Raw genomic sequence first — 21271 nt, forward strand, 5'->3', positions numbered from 1 at the left:
TTATTTAACAGAAAACGCTTTATTACAATAAATAATGCTTCAAATTTTCGAAAGTGAATCTTTGACAATTAGATCTTAGAAAATTTTTGTACATGGAAAAACTTCTTCCCACTTCTACAGATGTTATTATTGCGTATGTTAACTATTTTTGAAGTAGACAAAATTGAAACATTTGAGGCATCTGATGGATTTTCCAAAACAGCTTTAATATTCTGCAGCGTTTGAAGTCTAGTATTTTTATTTAAAACACTATTTAATTTTGTACTTATTTTTATTCCAATAATTGGTCCAGTGGGTCTATTCTATACTTATCGAACACTAAATTGATAAATAGTATCAAACTTAGGGTAGGTTTGTATCAAAATATTAGCACTTATTGTAACAATTACACGAAGCCGGTTTTTATTGTTGCAATAAGTGCGATATTTTAACAGCAGCAAGATAGGTGCTGTTAAAATATAGCACTTATTGCAACAATAAAAACCGGCTTCGTGTAATTGTTACAATAAGTGTTAATATTTTGATACAAACCTACCCTAAGTGTGATAATATTTTTCACTTTATCACTTTAGCGGTCGATAAGCATAGAATAGACCCACAGGAACATTTCTTATTTTAGCAGCAGTATTGTTTAAAATATTAATTTGCTCCATTAGTGACTTACTTACTACATGATTTTAACATTTCAATAATTGTGTTTACCAGATTATCATAATTTGAAGTGATGAATGCCAATTCTTTTTTTGTAACGGTTTCCCATTATTTCTTTTGCTATAGAAATAGAGTTGGAATCTTCCTCATGAAGCATCTCCATAATTTCTTGTAATTTTTCCAAATTCGCAGTATAGTAATTTACTGCACTAAGCCAAGTTTCCCACTTAGTTATCACGGGTTGAGGGGGTAATGATTGAAGTTGAAATTTTGTGTTTATGTGAAAATATGTGCTTAAACCTAGAATATGTAATTATCCAAAAATATTTAAAAATAGTTACTAACAAATACGGCTTAAATGTTTCAAAATTGTCTGAAACAGATAGATATTTTGTTGTGGGGCCGGGCCGCTCAAAAAAAATATTTAAATACCTAAGAATCTTAAGCCTATTAATAACCATTCTGAAAATGGATTTATTCTTTGTGTGTGTCTTTTTATTTTCTCTATTATATTAATATACTATTATAAGTAAAATATAGTAAAACAATAAACATAAGTAGGTTTTATTAAATTTATAAAGTCGAATGCTGAAAATTAAAATCTGTGTTCAGATGTAACAGGAATGTTGGGTAAAATATACAGTACACCATATCGTCAAAATGGCGGTATACAAAAGACAGTACACCAAAAGAAGGGAAACAATTACATTAACAAGCCTCAGTAGGTTGGTTTCGTTTTCAAGTATTTTTTCGACGATAGGTTACGATAGCGGTAAGACAACTGTCTCTTTTATGAATACACACATAGCAAAACAGATTCTTTTTAATGAAATAAATACAATAGTATCTTGAAAATTCAAGGACTATAGCTATTGGATAATTTCCAAGTTTATCCTTAATTTATTACGCTTAGTCAATTTATTTACGTAGTTAATGCCTTAATAATTAATACATTCCATGCTGGCCAGTTAATTACCACAATACAGTCACTGCTAAAGACACAACTGCCGTGTATCAATTAGTATGATAATTAAATGTGGTAATTAACTCGTCAGCAGTGAAAGTATTAGATCTAATAGCCACGCGTCTTTAGCGGTGAAAGACTTTATCAAAGAAACAATGATATTTGAGATAAAATTCTTCTATGGAGATGGCGCCAAAATATATGAAAGTGAAGTTAAAAAAAATGTTAGTAAAGCGACTGATACACAACATGAGTAGCTCTCTTCAGCGCGCCGGTACTGTATTATGTATCATATTGCTGCGAGTAACTTTCATTCGAATAGCCTGCATGCACGCTGTGTAGATAACTAGCATGTGTATACTGACCATTAAGCATTCGAGTGGTTAGCGTCCAACATACTCTGCGAAAGCATGCTTTCTGACTCGTAGTGTATCTGTCTTTAGACTTATGAATAAATTAGCTTGAAGAAATGCAAAATGACTTGCAGCTACTTTCGTTATTAGTAACCTCATTATAAACATACCATGTAAGTGTGAAGTTCGATAGTTTTGACAGCAAATTTGACATAGTTAAAGCGAAGCCGAGTGAGAGAAAACGATGCAATAGGCTTCATGTAAGAGCAGTCGGAAATAATAATGGTAACAATAATTAAATCTGTGCAATTTCAAGGTGAAGTTGTTCCACTATATCCACCTTTATTTTATATAACAACGTAAAGGCTCCATCTTCCTAGAAGAAAGTTTTTCATCGACATCTTTGCAATATATGCAATCATTTTCTTAAAATAATAAAAATATAGAAACACCATTATGACAGGAATGAATATATTACTGTCTTAATTTTCGGTACTGGACTTGTTTAATTTCCGCGATCTGTACGCGGCGCATCCTTCATTAGTGTGCCGCTTCAAATAGCACCTTTGGCTGAATGGCTTGTAGCAAAACAGGCAGACCCACTTCCAAGAGTGGTGGCCGTGGTTTCTTTGATGAGCTCGCAAGTTGGAGCTGGAAAATAATGAAAATACCAATGTAAGTGTACATAATATTATTAAATATGTATCGTCCAGCATCTACTATTTTGTTGGTTAGTTAAAATAAAACAAAGTACAGTCGGTTGTGGAAAGAGTAGGTACTTACGTATACTTACACAATATTTTTTTTTTAATTTAATAAATGTAATTCTACCAAAAATTTATAGTCACCAATGATAGTAGAATTTTCTGAAATTCATCAGTATGTGCGAAATTTATATGAATCTTCATGCAGATATAGGGTAAGTCGCCCAGTGAATGCACACTTAAGGACTTTGGAGAATTATTATATTTCTAAAAAAGTATAGGTATTATTATAGTTATTCTAAAAAATATTGTACTCATCTAGGTATAACTTGTGTAGATTTAAATGAATTTAATAGATAGAATGTGGAACACATCACCGTTTAATAAAAAAATTAAATATAAAAGAACACAGAAAAGCCCAGTAATTGAACACAAAATCTTAAGAATGAACCTGAAAAACCAGTAAATGAACTAAGCATAATATTAAGCCTTTATAATTATTTTACAATAATTATAACAATATGTTATAATTAACAACAATACAATAAATTGTGTATAGCTATGTTATTACTAATTTTATGGAATTCAAGATGATTTTTCTTAAAAAATAGGAAAATTTTGTTAAGCATTTAAGTTGCTCATTTATCTGCCACCACATCATAAAACTGTTATTGTATTGTAAATTTTCCTTTTTGTGAAGTAATCAAAAATAAAAAAAACTTAATGACTGCTTTTCAACCTTAATAAATAGGTACATTAATAAATTCTTTGGTCCATTCATTAGATTAAAAATGCTAGTTAATGAATTGGTACCGTAGTATTAAAAAAAGTGTTCAAATACTAGCTCTAAGCTTCCTAAAACATTTAAATACATAAATATTGACGTTACAGCTATACATTATAATCATTACAGGATATAATAATAAATAAATAAAAAATCACTAATCTAAAGAATGAACACACCGTTTATTACTTGGATTAACCTTCATTAGAAAGACCACTTAATGAACACTCATATTTAACGTTGCGGCACAAAAAATATACAAAAAAAGGATATCTTACATTTGTAATCTTCGGTTACCTCAGCAAAATCACGAATTGGGTAATTATATTATGCAGGGAAACATGTAAAAAGACACAATTAAAATGTCACACCACGCACACTCCTTAGAGCTGGGAACAAAACCTCTTAACCAAAAATGTTCACTGAATATCATCCCGCCTTCTTGGCAACTGAGGCAGGAGGGGGTTTGTGAAGTTGTTTTCATATGGATATAAGTATTGCCAACTTATAAAAAAATTCCTACTTCAGAAAAATATCACCCATTTCCTATGATTTAAAAATAATCGAGTTTTGTTCATTCACAGGGGGGGTTCATTAACTGGGCGGCTTACCTTATCTAAGCTAAGCTTACAGAGTATGTAGTCTGAATTAGATGTAGGGCCAGGGAACTCAGAAATAATGGGAACTGAAATACCTAACGGGTAAGGAGATGTAGGCAACCGATCTTGATTAAGGAAGAATACGGAATAATTTAAACACATGTCAATAATACGTCATACGTCGAATACTGACAACTGCTCTCGGTTTATGCATTGAAGCTCATTTAATATTGGTGTATTACACACACTTTGCACGTGTATAGTGCGTGGTTCATTTTCGTAGGACACTGACACATTCAAAACCCTCCGTCAAAATTTACTGTATTGCTATTGGAATTCTATTTATTGTCTCTTCTGTGCGTAGGGCTCTATGCATAGTCCTACTTATGTAAATAAGTGGGTTTATATATGACATATTTACATAAGTATGACTATGCTTATGGCTAAATTTAGTAATAATTAATTATTGTAGTTAACGACATTATCTGCAGGAGTGTTTATTTACATTTCAATATGTAGTGACTGTATTACATATTTTACACAGGACTTTTTCAACTCAACTTATGACCAAGTTGTAAGAACATGTCTCAGTCATAAGTCAAGGAATACTCGTATTTGTCAAAAATTGTACAAACTGAAACTGAAAAGTAGACAATTTATATGGCTGACTAACCATTTAAAAACATAAACCAATATTAAATCGAATCCAGTTGAAAACTATCACAAAAATAAAAAATAAATAAATTAAAAAGGTAGCCCCACCACCTGTCTCTGAAGCCAACAATTCGGGTTAAATAAAAGTCTAGCATTTTTTTTGTTTAATGTACTTAGATTTAATCTGGAGCAAGAAGTCATTGGCTGGAATTGCTAACAATCATCCCTCGTGAAAAAAGTCTGTTCATATACTTAACTTTCACCCTGTGGAAACCCATATTATGCTTTGTGGATAAAATGGTAAATTAAAATGTTCGCATCAATCGGATCATAGGGGTCTCCACTGAGCGGAAGGTATACAATCAAGGCCTGAACAAAAACGATGCAAGAGTGCGAGTGAGAAAGTATTCGGCACCCTTACAATCTCTGCGACACGCGCTAGAGTAAGATAAAAGGTCTACATATATGTGAGCTAGTTTCCAAAACTATCGCCATCAAATCAGGGCGAAACGCTTCAAATAGCGTCGATAACTTGCGAGCTCGAGTTGCTAAAATTGATATTTTTTGTATTAAACATAAAGTCAATGGTAAATATTTTTAGTTTATTAAGTAGAAAAGATGATTCTGTGTGTTGTCTTAAAATGTGGTAGCCATACTGATAAGCAAGAAGATGGTACTACGTTTCATAGGTAAGTTGATACATGTTCGTGATAATTTATTTGTATTTTATTATATATTTTAATATCACTGACCTAGTGTTTCTTTAAAATAACTTATATTATGGATATCTTTACCTAATGGTTGCATTGTGACCGCTTAAAAATACTATATAACGTAAAAAAATTATATATTATAAATTATATTTTAATTCTGAGCGTCTAGTGCGAGCACTTTGGGCGAGCACTAGCGAAATGGTCTATGGTCTCGAACATTTGTAGGCGAATGCGTTCGCTCGCCCACAAACCAAACGCAAGGCATGCGGCTTCATTTAGCAATGCAACGGGTGGCGTCTAGATGTATCTATAGTCTAAGTATACAATAGACTTTTAAAGTAGGGATGGTTAATAGCCATTTACTCTACTAATTAGGTTTATTGACTGAAAAAAATATGTGAATGTCATAGGTACTTCACTACCTACCTACTTCACTGCGGGTGCAATATACTTTCTGAGAAATAGGTAATTATGGCGTACCTACCTAATAATAACGTAGATACAGACCTACAAACTTATCTGGAGAATGAGATGGGGAAGCCACTGTCGAAAACTATCCAATCACGACTAGTAACTTGCAAAAGCTGACATTCGGATGACGTTTTTCGATATGGCGTCCTATGGTAGTTCGTAGTTCCATTTTTGGCCATTCTCCAGATAAGTTTGTAGGTCTGTTCAACACTTTTACCCTACCTGTCTGAAAAACATTTTGAACAGCCCTGGAAATCACATGAAAATGGCTTTTCACCAGTGTGAAGTCTCAAGTGTCCCTTGAGTGTCCAACTATTATCAAATGTTTTCGAGCACACATGGCAATAATACATTTTTGGTTTTCGAAAAACATTCACTCCGTTTACGTGTTGTCTAGCGTTCAAATGTAGAAATTCACCATTTGGAGGACCGCCGTATACTAATTGTCCCATTTGAGGTAATAATTGCACATTTGTGTGAGTGTTCGTTATTTTAGATTCCGATTTTGTTTCAAATTTGAATTTGTCAGCTTTATTCTTTTTCGCTGACTTTTTGGCTTTCTTTTTAATTTTACGTACTGTTTTACTTCCAGGTGATTTCAATTTTAACACTAATTTAGGATTCTTTTTATTTTTCGATGTTTTCCGTAGACAATAGCCTTTTCTTTCATCCAATGGAATCACACCATCGTCACGATAATCTCCGTCTTTACTTCGTAGCTTGAACGTTGAAGTTGTAGCGTAATCGTACGTTTCCTTTTGAATGAATCTCTCGGTAAAACATTTCTTTGTTAAAAAGTTTAGTTTAAATCGTGTGCATATTGGAATCTTCGCGGAACCCTTTGAGTACACGCCAATTAACGGTTTTACGATTTTTTTCAAACAAGGCTTCTTTTTCGTTTCTTCGTTCAGTTGACTCAAAAGTGATGGTTTTTGGCTAAGATTGCGGGGTTCTTCTGGTTTCTGGAAAAGAGACGAGAAACAATATACAACCAATAGGCTAATGAAAATAAAATATATTAAACCTCACTCTTCCTTGATAGCTAATAAAGAGGGGTTTGCATTATTTGGTATTATTTTGTTGAGGTTGATTACTTTCACACCGCGTTATACAATACCGATGCACCCGCTTGCCAATGGATCGGAACCATAGTGTGCGAACATAGGTTTTAAAAAGTCGAATTTCCGATATTGTACCTACTGCAAGTAATTTTTTGCGAAAAAAAAATTTACGAGTCGAAACGACATTCAACGTTTTCTTGTTAATACATACAACATTTATAATGGGTACGGTTGTCATAAATAAATTAATATTTATTTCTTTCGGAATTCCACTAACTTATAATATAATAGACATAGAATATTGGTACATTTCTACATAGGAAATTTAACAAATGGTAGAGTATATGCTTCATAACTTTGCACTTCGGCTGTAGGACGAAAATGATGTAGGTACCTACTAACTTAATATTTATTCTAAAAATATATTTTTTTATATATGTATAAGTACCTATATATTTATTTATTTATTTATTAATAGATACATTAATACAAGTGAACATCGTTTGATCTAATTTAACTTAATCAGACAAATAGGCGTATCAGTGTAGTAAAAAGTGCAAATTTATAAAACGTATATATAGGTACTCTACTCTACTAGGTAACTGTAGGTACACAGAATCCCCGCGCAATGTCTCTCGTACGTAGGTACTTTGTCTGAAGATGAAATTATTATTATAATTCCGAAACGTATAAAAACCTGATATAGGTATATATAGGTACTGTATAAGTACCTACTCCTGAACGTTTTTGGTTCTATTTAGAGAGTTCTATTAAGCCGCGTTGACAAGGTCCAAGTACGATCCAAATCTACTTGGATAGGAATAATTAGTATGAAGATATCTCATCCAAGTGACAGCTTCATACTATTTATTCCTATCCAAGTGCACTCGTATGAGACATCTTCATACTAATTATTCCTATCCAAGCTACTTGGACCGCGTCCTACTCATCCAAGTTAACTTGGATAGGAATAAATAGTATGGAGCTGTCACTTGGATAGGAATAAATAGTATGAAGCTGTCACTTGGATGAGACATCTTCATACTAATTATTCCTATCCAAGTCTACTTGGATCGTACTTGGACCGTGTCAACGCGGCTTTAGTGAAAATTTTTAGAATACAACGTGTGAAATACGTGGGGCTTTCCATAAAGCAATTTAAACCGGTCGCTTCGTCAGAATGTATGAAAATCTTTAAAAAAAAAAATGGATTTTCGCAATTTCCAAACCCATCAGCGCCTTATGCCTCAACGTACTACCTCAGACCGCCACTACTAGTAGTAAAATATGCACAAAAACCCAACACAATATTCTAACTTTAGTAAACTTCATTCTCAACGTCGAACATATTATAGGTAGGTAATAATATTGTTTACAGTAGATTTAACAATGCTTACTTTTAATAATATTAGCGTTTAATGTAGGTATCATGCACATAAGTTTATTTGATTATAAATTTTGGCAAAACAAGTGTTACACTGTATAATTTAAAATGTCGGTCCCCGATCTCAATGATTCCGTTATGGATAGGTAGATAGATACCTACCCACGAGAAGTTTTCAAAGTAAAATGACGAGGGTAGACATAAAAACAACGAAATAAGCAGTTATCTTGATAATATTCTTCATTAAACAAATGTTATAACTAATAACATAAACAAAATTAAATAACTATGGGTCCTAATATAGTTATTAAAGATGAATACTTAGATACAACATTTTTATTCCATAAAATTATAATCACTTACCATTTTTTTGAGAACCTCCGGAAGATCTTTCTTTCGAAAGCCAACCCCAAAACGACGGGCTATTAATAAACACCGAGGCATACCGAGGTGCGTAATGAAATGCAATCGCAAACTGGATAATATTACTTTGTAAGTGCTTCAAAGAAAATGGCCCCCACCGCTTGCGGGTGCATTCCAAATTCAAAGTTTTCCAATAAACTCTTTTTTCTATCTATGGCTTATTGCTCTTATACAAAAACTTAATTGGTAAGTAGATAGGTTTATATATCCTCTTTCTGCTATGCTATCACATAAAAAAAACTCTATGATAAGTAATAACAATAATAGACTATTTTATGAACACACACCCATGCAACATTATTATTATTTTTTGTGTAATGAACTTGTTATTAATTAAAAGGTTGTATTATTATTTATTATGTAAGTTTGATAATCGAACAAGAAAAAAATGTTACTTTTTAAGTTTTTCAATTTTTATCATTAGCTTGGGAGCATAAATAACTTACCAATATAATATTGTAATACGTATTTTCCATCGCTTTGCTTAGGGAGGCGGTAGTTACTTATGACGCAATCGTTGATGAAAAGCTTGCCCATACACGGAGCCAAAGTATATTATGAAGGTGAAGCTGAAAAATAATATGGTTCTAAGACTTATGATTAAATTACTTAGGTATACTTATGTCATTTTGCATTGCAGATTAATTTGTAGAATAGAAAACACTATTATCAGCTGCATCTGTCAAAAACCATAGGTAAGTAGGTATATTATCATACGTAGGTAGTAGTGGCGTGCGGTGACTTTCGTCAGTGGGTATTCTATCAAAATATACATGTAGGTATAAAATGCCTATTATAATAATAATATTATTGTCTACTTGGGCCACTACTTAAATATTTTGTAAATAATTGAATCTTGAAACAATGGGTAGGTTTTTAATACGTTTATTTTTCTTACTACCCAATTGCACAATAAATACATGATATACCTACACTAGTTTATCGAATATTTTTGGGCATGCTCCACATCCACAGGCGACCACAGCATCCTACCTAATTATACCTACCTACCCAATAAACCGTCAAATTAAAGATGTTGAAGAAAACTTTCTTTCATAGAGATGTAACCTAAACGTGATTTCTAGGACCAGTCATTTCCATAGAAACTCTTCAGTTACCTACGCTTTATCTATAAAAGAGTGGCACATACGTCAAACTGAAATTGGCTTCAACGATGTTTATAGGTTTCAGGTTACAGGAGATTCAAGATCTTTGGTCAAAATAGTCCTTCAAGATGGCCAAGAGTTTATATACTTATTTAATTTTTATTATTTAATATATTTTGTTACTCATGTCGAGTCATGTCCAATGACATTATCTCATGGCTATCAATCATATCGTTATCGTTAAAAATCATAAATGATTTAGGGTAGTGATTATATTAATTAGTTTAGAATAATAATTATTTCTCGCCGAATCTGCTAATGATAATAACTATAATAATTATTAATGTAATATAACAATTATTGTTATATATTTAAAATATATAAATATTCCTTAAAAATGTCTAGACATTGACACCAAACACAGCGATTAATTCGCAAATAAATTGCTAGGTAAAAGACAGTGTGCCTATTTATTTATTCATCCATTCCTAAATTACTACTACCAAAGGATTTAATTAAATAGAAAGTTGTAAAGAAAGTCGCTACAATAACAACCTACCCAGTACTTACAAAGCATATTGTACACGCCCATTTAAAAAGAAAAATCGGTTGGCAATTATTTGAAAAGCGCTCATATTAAATGGGTTGGGAAAAATGTGAAACAGAAGATTTCATTTAGATTTTAGGGGCAGCAACCAACGACGTCGCTCGACGCTCACTAGATGACGGCACAATGTCATTTTGTATCTACAAACATAGTAGGGATGGGCAACGTGAGTTCAACAAAAGATATAATTTTCCTAGTAATGATACCTGTCACAATTTTCATCCTTCTTTTAAGTAACATTGGCAGACTGCTTAACATTACTCTGGATCTTAATTTTATTATGGTGTACATATCAAGTAATTTTACCACATATTATTAAAATTAGAAAAAAAACTTATGTACTGGTTTGATTTAAAAATTTGTATAGTTACTCACATGGCCCAAACACCCTTAAGCGGGCCCCAGGCTATGATGTTTGGCGGGCCTCAATCTATCGCTAAGGTTAAGAGCTGTGTAATGTTCTATAGTAGTGTTCCCCAAATGGTATTCCGCGGAACTTCAGATTCAATGAAAATAAAGGTATCCCATGTAATTTAAGTGATTTTTCATATTTTTAAATAAATCCACTTGAATTTATTGTCGGCACTCGACATCACAATTATTATGAAGGACTGATCGCCGAGCGACGCCGATCGAGAGAAAATGATGCAAAAGGCTTCATGTAAGAGCAGTTGGAATTAATAATGGTAACAATCACCTAATTAAATTTACCCTAAGCTATTCGTGCAAAGTAAAAGAAGTCACAATCTGCGCAATTTCAAGGTTAAGTTATTCCTCTATAGTTCAGAGCTTTCATACAAAGGCATCATACTCAATGCGTGCTTGTAGAAAAGTTAAAGTGACGGTATCAATGTAATAGGTATATTAAAAAGTTTTGTCACGGATATTTTTGTTTTCTGAAAACCGTGACAGTAATCTCATTTAATAGGAGGATAAATTTTGGAGTTGGAGTTCATTACACCCACGATGGCCGCGCGGCTTAAGCGTTGACCTATAACGTCGCGGGTCCCAGGTTCGAAGCCTAGGTCTGGCAAGTACAATAATTAATCGTAATAATTTTCAATTTGTGAACGAGTCATAGTATGGACCTAATAGGTTGAGCAAGTGGCTGACATCCATTTCTCGTAAAAACAAAATCTGTTAATACAAACCTTCACTCCGTAGAGGCGAGGCCCATATGATCTTATCTTATAAGGATAGGACATGGTCGGAAAAAGTACATTATAACTTACCACAAAGTTAATGCCGAATAGGTACCTACAGGAGCGTTCAATTATAAATACATAGGTCAGGGTTGGTGAACCTTTTTGCATACGAGTGCCAATATTTCCCAAAAAATATTTTTCGACTTTGACGTGCCAAAGAGTCGGCTAATTTTTTTTAGGAAAATATTTTCGCCACGGGCCGCAAAGTGATCAATTTTTCGCAGTCGTCATTATTTTTTTATATGTAAGTAAGTATAATATTCATTTGTAAACCTTTTTTGAAATTTTTTAATGGTTTTCGTTTGCGTGCCGTGCAAATTCATCTCGCATGCCATAGGTTCCCCACCCCTGACATGGATAATAGGAGAATATTAATTTTACCGTAGCATTTGTTGTTATTAAAATAATTGTTTTTAATATTATTAAGACGTAGGTTTTGTTAAGGTATTGGTGGCTGTAGTTGAATTGTCGCGTACAGTGTAACTACGCCTTTGAGCAGTCAGCTACCATCTCGTTTATGCTCGGCCCATCCCTAGCGCTTAGTATTCGTTGGGAGGAGTGAAGTATCGGATCGATTATTTGTGGCTAAACTTCCTCCGTTGGCGAATGCGTCCGCCTAGGATGTAGCGTATAATTTTAGATTTGTTCACTTGGGACTTGGACAGTTGTATAGAAAACATACATACAAAAATAGTTTTAAAATGTATTTAACGCGCGCTAAACGAACTCACATAGCCATTATTATCCGCCGCGCCGATGTCAAAGGCGCACTGAACGAATAATATAATTAAAACGCCCGTAATTTTGACAAATATTTTCACCCGCCAACATCTTGTTTCGCGTATTCGGCCATCGGAAAATGCATTGTAAAAGCGTTCGGTCTTCATAACAGAAAACAAACATATTTTTAACCTTAAAAAATAGTGAACCGCAGTGATCTAAATATAGTGTTTTATTTATGAATTATATTCGTTTGGTGCGGCGACAAATTCGATTTGAAACGGTCGAGATTTTCGTCGCGAGTAGATTTTTATTAAATAAACGTCTTGAATTGAAAGACTTGTGTAAATTAAGTGTAATAATTTAGCTAGGGTGACAGTTTTTGTGCTTTTTCTGTGGAAGTTATCGGAATGCGAGACATCATCGCTGTCCGGCGACCGAAATAATATGTAGATAAAGTCGAGGAATAAAATTGGCTCACACCGGATTCCTGTTATTATTATTTATAAAATACGAATTACTATTCGGCGAATGCCATCGGCGTGGGTGATGACTTGACGCGGGATGAAGTGGCTGGCGTTATTATTTTGTGATCTGGTATCCAGTGGTGTTTGAATTTTGTGCAATGATACGATGACAGGATTGTCTCTTGGCCGTTGAAAGGATCCTATCGAGGAGATGGGGAATTCATGCAGCTCGGGACAGGCGCACAAAGATAAGGACAATGCCTCTCAGAGGTCTGAAGAGTAAGTACCTACAATAATATTGCTGTTGCAAATGAGTGCCTTCACTTTTGACAGTTCTATAGGTATAATATGCACACTCCTATTCCAACCTGTGAATAATAAATACCTACGTACATATGTAGGTACCGACGTAGGCTTTCATCACATTTATTAAATAGGTACTGGTTAAATTTATTAGACATGCTGAATAGATTGATGGTGTGATAATAAAATTTCTTCACCAACCAGAATCTAACTAGACTGTTCCAATTTCAAAATGACCGATTATTAGGGCCATATTATCATTTTCATCTGAAAAGCGAAATCCTGACAGAACAAAAAACACTGGGTGTTCAGAGAAGCGAGACTACAAAAGAATGACATATTTGTGCTAGGTAGATAATAATATAATAATTGGGGTGATAACATTACAAAAGATGCCAACCGGCTGCTATAAATCAGGAACTGGAAAAGACGTGCGGAGGACCGTTCCGGCTGGAGGACGGCGGTGGAGGAGGCCAGGGCTCGACTTGAACTGTGCCGCTATCGAAGAAGAAGAAGATAATAATAATATCGGAGACAAAATAACATGGCTACGCCATAAAATGAGTCGAAGCTTAGAAATGTTTTGCTACGATGATTACTTTCAATTATTAGGTGAGAACGTTGGTAAACTAACTATAGATAGGGGCTGATCAACACGTGCCATTGTACCTATTCATAATCTCATTCAAAAATGCAACCCATAAATTGTGTAGGCAGGTACATATTACCTGCTTAAGCTGTTCAACACACGATAAAGTACATAATATACTTATTTATCTCGTGATCAGTGATCACAAAACCCCGTGAAAATTAAACGCCCCCCAGACGTTTCGATTTGGTTGGCCAATATAATTAATCTCATCGCGACTAAATCGGGTTTTGTAATTTAATGTTATGGTTTTGTCACATCTTGAAGCGGGCCCCCAGGCCAAGATCTTTGCCAGGCCCTACTCATCGCTAGAGTTAAAGGCGGTTGGTGATTTCAGGTAAAATTAAGGGTATAAGGTGTATTTTTAGGGATTTTTTTGTATTGTTAAATAAATTCACTTGAATTATGGAGTTGTCAAAAATCGACACACAGTACTCATATTGGGTAGTCAAAAATTGCATCACCAAACTAGACATTTTAAAATGTTAAGATTCTACAAATAAAATAGCGCCATAGATGACTTTTTCACATTAGGGCAAATTTGTGATGCGTGTTTATCTCACTTATCAGGTCGACCTGTCACGCTGGCCCCCCAGAGCCCTATCAGCCCCCCCTTATGGGGGCCATGGGAACAAGAATCAATGAACAGAAACACAAAAAAATCTATCGTGGTATCAGGGTTGTCAGCTATTAAAAGTAGGTAAGGAATAGTAAAATCTAGTATTTACCTCACTGACGTCTAACTGATGGAAAACCACCCAACAACATTAATAAATGGACGTCCTGATGTGGGTAGAATGTTTGATAATTGGATGACCCAGCCATTCAATGTCACACTATATAATTATGTCAGTTAACAAACCTACTGACGTCACAATACCAACCAAATTGACCCAACGGCCAACTAAATGGGAGCATGTGCATGCTTTATTATTCGGGTTATTATCAGATCAGATAATATGGTCGTATTATTGGTGACATTACTCGTGTAAATAGGTGCCTCTTGGGCAGACATCAGTGATCATGATCAATTTGGATCAAATAGTTGCCTTGGCTGTCACAGAGTCCTGTAAACTTGCCGTAGGTACATTCCGTGATAGTAATATTATCATGCAGTGGCGAAGACTCCATACTAGGCGATTATATAAAGCTTACCTTCTTAAAAAAATATTTTTGACGTAAGTAAGTACATAGGTACCTATTTAAATACTAACTTTGTTATTTTACATTCTACAAAAATGATACAATTTGCCAACGACGTCTGTCTGTTCTCTGTAGGTATGTACCTACCTATTATAAATTGACTGCCGGCTTGCGACATGTAGCTAATACACCAACACAATTCAACAAAGGCTTCAATTAACTTGGTATCTACATTTCACGCAAACAACACATACGTACGATTATATATTACGTATTATAAAAAAAGCATACACACACTGTGGATTTAAGCCTACATTTTCTTCGCCACATCCTCCAACTGGAAAAAAATATCTTACCCACATTCTACTATTCTACCCATTCTACCTGTATATTATGTACCATGACAGTAATAAAATAGAAAACGTTAAGTTGTTTTTATAATAATTTGATAGGTGTGAAACAATAAATTATTATATACAACAAACAGTCGAACGTTTTATTTTTTGAATTAAAACTTCTTTAGCCTTTGTAGCGTATATTCACGAAAGGAATCTGAGACAAAAATTAGCCACACAATATCTTAAACTATCAGGAATACAATGAACACCAAAAAACCAAAAAAATAATATGCATCACATTCGAAAACACTGTAATGATTTTTCCTGTTGGTACAATGCTATGATTATAATGCATTTTTTTCGACCATGTTCGATCCTAATAAGATCATGTGGGCCTCCACAGAGTGGAGGTTTGTATTTTCACGTTTTGTTTTTACGAGAAATGGATGTCAGCCACTTGCTGAACGTATTCGGTCCATACTCTGACTCATATACCTATACATTGAAAAACAATAAGTGTAAGGTACTTGTCAGACCCAGGATTCAAACCTGGGACCCACGACGCTATAGGCCGACGCTTCAGCCGCGCGGTCATCGTGGGTGTTCAATTCTAAATATTCATTTTATACTAAAGGAATTGCACATATTATATTTTTAGTAATAAATATTAGGTAAGTATTGTAAAATGTATTATCTGTGTATTTGCCGCCCTCTCAATTGTGGCGCCTGGGTGTTTCGCAACCCTAACACCCCCCACTTGGCGCGTCCCTGACATGAACTTCATTATATTCAACTTACAAGTTGATAATCTCCACTTGTCAATTTACTTTCAGTTGAACGACAAAAATCACCACTTGAGAACGCGACATATAATAGATAGGTACCTATTTATTTTTCGCCCCTTTTAATATTCTGTCATATTTCGTTATGTAATAAATCATTTTAACATAACATAACTGAATAATTGCATTAATATGTCGAATTCAGTTTTTTTATTCGTCCTCTTCACCCACCCTTGTTCCACCCCAAATAATTTTCAATTAACGATTCCGTGCTTTTATTTGCCGTGGTTGTGACTAGAGGAAATTGAAATTTATCAGTTCGTTTATTTATTCCAATGGATCCGCCATTATTAATTGAAAAAAAAAAATGATGACTACGCCCTATTCAATTTCGATCTTATTTCCTCACTGTCATACTTACTTAGCAATTAAAAAGTAATAATATTAGCAAAGGTCCTGACCCTAGAGTAGAAATATGACTAGAGGGATGGTATTGACCGGGTATATGTGGTCGTTTTCTATGTGCAATTAATATTATTAAATTATTACGGACATAACGCATAATAAAACCTCAATTATCCGGAATAATTGAGATAAATGTACTTTTTACTTAATTAATATACTTTTTACATTTAAAAGAAAACATTCGTTGTTATTATAGGTACCTACTCATATAAAACTGATGTTTTAAAAATGACGATGGCCCTCGTAGTCCGGTGCGTGAGGCACTGACTTCTCATCCGGGGGCACCGGGTTCGAATTCCGGTGAGGTCACAATACATGTTTGCGATTTTCTCAAAACCTTGGTGTTTATGTGATTGTTTCACTTCTACTACTGTAATACCGTTTTTATATACTACTGTCATTGGGCCGCACGGCCTGTTATAATGTTAAAAAGGGATAATAGGTAATATTAAGAACGTTCAAAAACATTCGTATTTTGTTGATTTTTTTTATGAAAATTCATCATATAGTTTTGTTTAAAAGTTCAGGTTTTAAATCTTTAATAATAGATACCAACGAAAGAAAGAATATTTTTGGATTTACCATCCAACTGCAGGTATAGATTTGTGCATCCTATACATTGATATACTACTAGATACAAGTGTCATTTTAAAAATGTACCACAAAAGATATTACGAATATCGTCTTATATTTCCTTGTAGGTATAATGCGTTAAGACCGTTAACATGGATTCCCGAATTTCACCCGTATTGCCCTGGCTGTAAAACTAAATTTGCGTTCTTGGAATAGTGAACCTAAGGGTGCTGCAACGCAAAACAGACAGAGCAAGTCTTCATGCGCTGACTATTAGTTAGAGTAAGATGCAAGCTAGATCGGGCTTACTCAGTAAGTTTTAACAAAGGCCGAGTCGCTGAAAATCGGGCGTCATTTTAAGAAGCATATGATTCATCCAGTAGTATATCAATGATCCTATACCATATGGGTATATTATTTAAATAATATCAAAATACATAATAACTACATTCTTCAATATTAAAATATCTGTATCTAGATACTAGGCATACATACATCATAATATCAATATGAAAATAATTCTGACAGCCAAGTCAGACAAAAGAAATAAGAATCTAATTCAAAATAATATGCAAATTTTATCTGTCGTGAAAATTTAAAATTGGAATTGAACAAACTTTGTATTATTTATAGTATGTAGATGTCAGTTGAAGCCAACTAGGAAAAGGAAATCGAACGAACATATTATTATTTTGAATTTTATATGTACAGTACCTACATAGATAAATCTTGGTGGCGGTCCGGAGTCAGGAATCCATGACCGTCCCCTTTTGTACGAGCCCGATTCCACAAACGCTTGTACCCGATTCAGTTGAATAAGTAAGCAGTGCGTACCTTTAGGTATTATTATTCTAATCGTCAATAGGAATATTGACACAGTTAATAATATACTCGTAGATAGAGTTATTTCCTTGTTCTTATCAAGTCATTTGTAAATTTCATGCATCAGAGTATAGGGCCGATTTCATTACATTTAACGAGATGTCTGTATACCAGCGCTCGAAATGGAAAAATTTACGAACCGGAGCGGTCGACAGTTTTCTGAAGATATTCACATGTGTACCTGTGTTTTTTTATAAAAATAAGTGTATTAGATTTTCTATTATATGGGTTATCTAGCTTATTCGGTCAAATTATTTTTTCCACGAGACGGATTGATAATTTTACCGATTTCATGAACAGGAATGGCGCTCCGGTGCGCTCCGGTCCATTTCGAGCCTTGCTGTATTCTATAACTGACCTCACGTGAACCAAGTGAGTAGGTACCTGCCGGGAGGATAATCGAGTAGGTGTATTCTACTTATTATGATTTATATTAATTTGATTTCTGTGACATACTTCCATAGTCTTGACGCACATGGATATAAACGTATGCTTACCCGCCATATTAATAAACACATTTTACGATGTCAGTATGTCATAGAGTAATATTACATTTCCAGCCAACTTCTTCGATGCATTTTAATAATTTACAGTTTAAACGTCTTATATAATAGGTTATGAAGAGCTCGAAATGGAAAATTTTACGAACAGGAGCGCTCGAAAAGTGTACGAAAATATTAACATACGAGGGTGGGTCAATAAGTCCTTAGAAAAGCTGACAGGTGGCGCGACTAGTACTGTAAGCGGTTTGTTTTCATGCAGCGGCACTACCGATTCAGTATGCTGCGAAGTTTCAATCAGATTGGTCGGGTTGTTGTGTGTTTCTCGTACATTTAAAAAAAAATTGCTTGTTTACAAAAATGGAGAAAATTGAGTTTAGAGCTGTTATTAAACATTTTAATATAAAAGGGTTAACAGCAAAGGAAATAAAAAATGTGTTGGATTTAGTTCACGGCACATCTGCTCCTTCACTTGCAACTATTTATAACTGGTTAAATGAATTTAAACGTGGTCGTACATCAACAAAGGATGAACCACGCTCAGGACGTCCTGTAGAGGTGACTACACCAGAAATGATCAATAAAATCCACGATATGGTGTTAAGTGACCGAAGATTAAGTTGAGTGAGATAATTGAGATTACAGGGATCTCAAAAGGTAGCGTCATTTCTATTTTACATGACAAATTGGGCTTGAAAAAAATTTCTGCAAGATGGGTGCCGCGTTTGCTCACAGTCGACAATAAACGCAATAGGGTGGTGGCCTCTAAAGCCCTGTTGTCGCTCATGCAACGCAATCCGGATGAATTTTTTCGTCGCTTTGTGACTGTAGATGAAACATGGATACACCACTATACTCCCGAGACGAAAGAACAGTCAAAGCAGTGGATTGCGAAAGGCGAACCATGTCCAAAGAAGGCGAAAATCGTAAAATCAGCTGGTAAGGTTATGGCTACTCTATTTTGGGATGCACGTGGAATTATTTTCGTTGACTATTTGGAAAAAGGAAAAACAATAACAGGGGATTATTATGCATCTTTATTGGACCAGCTAAAAAACAAAATTGAAGAAAAACGGCCTCATTTAAACAGGAAAAAATCCTCTTTCATCAGGACAATGCCCGTGTTCACACATGTTTACGATCAATGGCTAAAATTGAAGAATTGAAGTTTGAATTGGTCAACCACCCACCGTATTCGCCAGATTTAGCCCCCAGTGACTTTTTCCTTTTCCCAAACTTAAAAAAATGGCTAAGTGGACAACGTTTTTTTTCAAATGAAGAAGTCATCGATCGGACAAATGCTTATTTTGAGGACCTTCCGAAAACTTATTTTTCTGACGGTTTAAAAAAAATTGAGAAACGTCTAACCAAGTGTATTGAGCTCCAAGGAGATTGTGTTGAGAAATAAAAAAAAATATAAAAATAAAAACAATGCTTTTTTCTAAGGAATTATTGACCCACCCTCGTAGTTATCTAATTTAATGTGTATTTTATAAAAATATGTAGGTATGTTAGATTTTTTTTTATATAGTCTTTCTAGGGTTAGAGGGTCAAATATTTTTTTTTCACGAGACGGAGCGATAATTTTGGGGATTCTATGAACCGCACCGGCGAACATTTAGATTTAGAGCCCCAGTTATAGTTGACAAACCTATCCAATATGTATCAAAAATATTTAAATTATTGTTGTTTAAGTATTAGGAATTTTTTCATGCCTCATGTAAAATAAATTTGGTAGATAATTCCATCATATTTTTTTACTACTTGCTTTTTCCTCTATCACCCGCTACACAGTAATAAAAAAATATTCGTTTATCGATGAAATATATAAAATTATGCCATTAAACCATACATGATTTTAGATATTTTATAGATAGAAGAATATTTTTTTAGCAGGGTTTGAATTTAAAAAAGCAAACCAACACCGACTGTGATATGTATTCAATTCAACGAAAACAAATAAGTAGGTATGACTGAAAAAGTGTGCACTATTTTTGTCGGATCGCCCATACCATAGGTACCTAAACTATTATGGTTTGGCTTAGGCAGGGTTTAATTGAATTAAAAAAAAAACTAATCAGCACCACCTGCTCGTATGCTTTGTTCAATGAAAACAAATAAGCGTGACTGACAGTGTGCACTACATGTCGAATCTTAACAGCCTACCTCCACCCCTCGCCACTGCTATCAGTGAGCTTTGAGGCTGCGTGTTCCGCTCTCTTATCTCCTCGTTACTCCTAAGGCAATACCACCGCACACCTAGTATTCGACGCAAACATCAGTTGTTCTTGTAGCTCAATATACGGTTGCTCTGAGCTTTCGTAAAGCAGCACCGACAAAATGTAAACGTCGAAGCGGCGGGCGCAGAAAATTAGCTTTTTTTTGTTTACTATGGCACTTTCAAATCAATTTTTGTTGGGTAACATCGAAATGTCTTAATTGACGTGTCTGATTAATTCGATATAGAATTATTATGATGCAAACAAAAAGAGTTATGCGTGACACTTTTTGGCAAAACCTTCAAATATTCCACGTTAAGCATTTGTAAGCCATGCTGCATATCTAAAATCAATGGTTGAGAATGACTATATTGGAAATGCAAAAGTTTTTACCAGGCCTGGAATTGGACCGGAGCGCACCGGAGCGCAGTCAAATCCCCGATTATCACTCCGTGTCATGGAAAAACTAAGTCGACTGTTTCAGCTAGCTACAAAATCTAACACACTTATATTTATAAAATTAAACAAATATCTTAATATTCTCTGTTTTT

General features: G+C 34.3%; 1 protein-coding gene across 1 annotated transcript in view; it reads left to right on the top strand.

Annotated features, from left to right (window-relative positions):
* The first annotated feature begins 12949 nt into the window (after positions 1-12949).
* LOC147077966 (NACHT domain- and WD repeat-containing protein 1) overlaps positions 12950-21271 on the top strand; it is a 92688-nt gene continuing 84366 nt past the window's right edge. Inside the window, exon 1 of the mRNA XM_085961027.1 lies at positions 12950-13145. Within this exon, the coding sequence (XP_085817153.1) occupies positions 13078-13145 (68 nt within the window). The 5' untranslated portion in view covers positions 12950-13077. The remainder of the gene's footprint in view (positions 13146-21271) is intronic.

The sequence above is a fragment of the Rhyacophila brunnea genome, unplaced genomic scaffold (assembly GCF_057557595.1).
Source record: "Rhyacophila brunnea isolate RB1 unplaced genomic scaffold, BYU_Rbru_1.0 scaffold_12, whole genome shotgun sequence".
Taxonomy (NCBI): domain Eukaryota; kingdom Metazoa; phylum Arthropoda; class Insecta; order Trichoptera; family Rhyacophilidae; genus Rhyacophila; species Rhyacophila brunnea.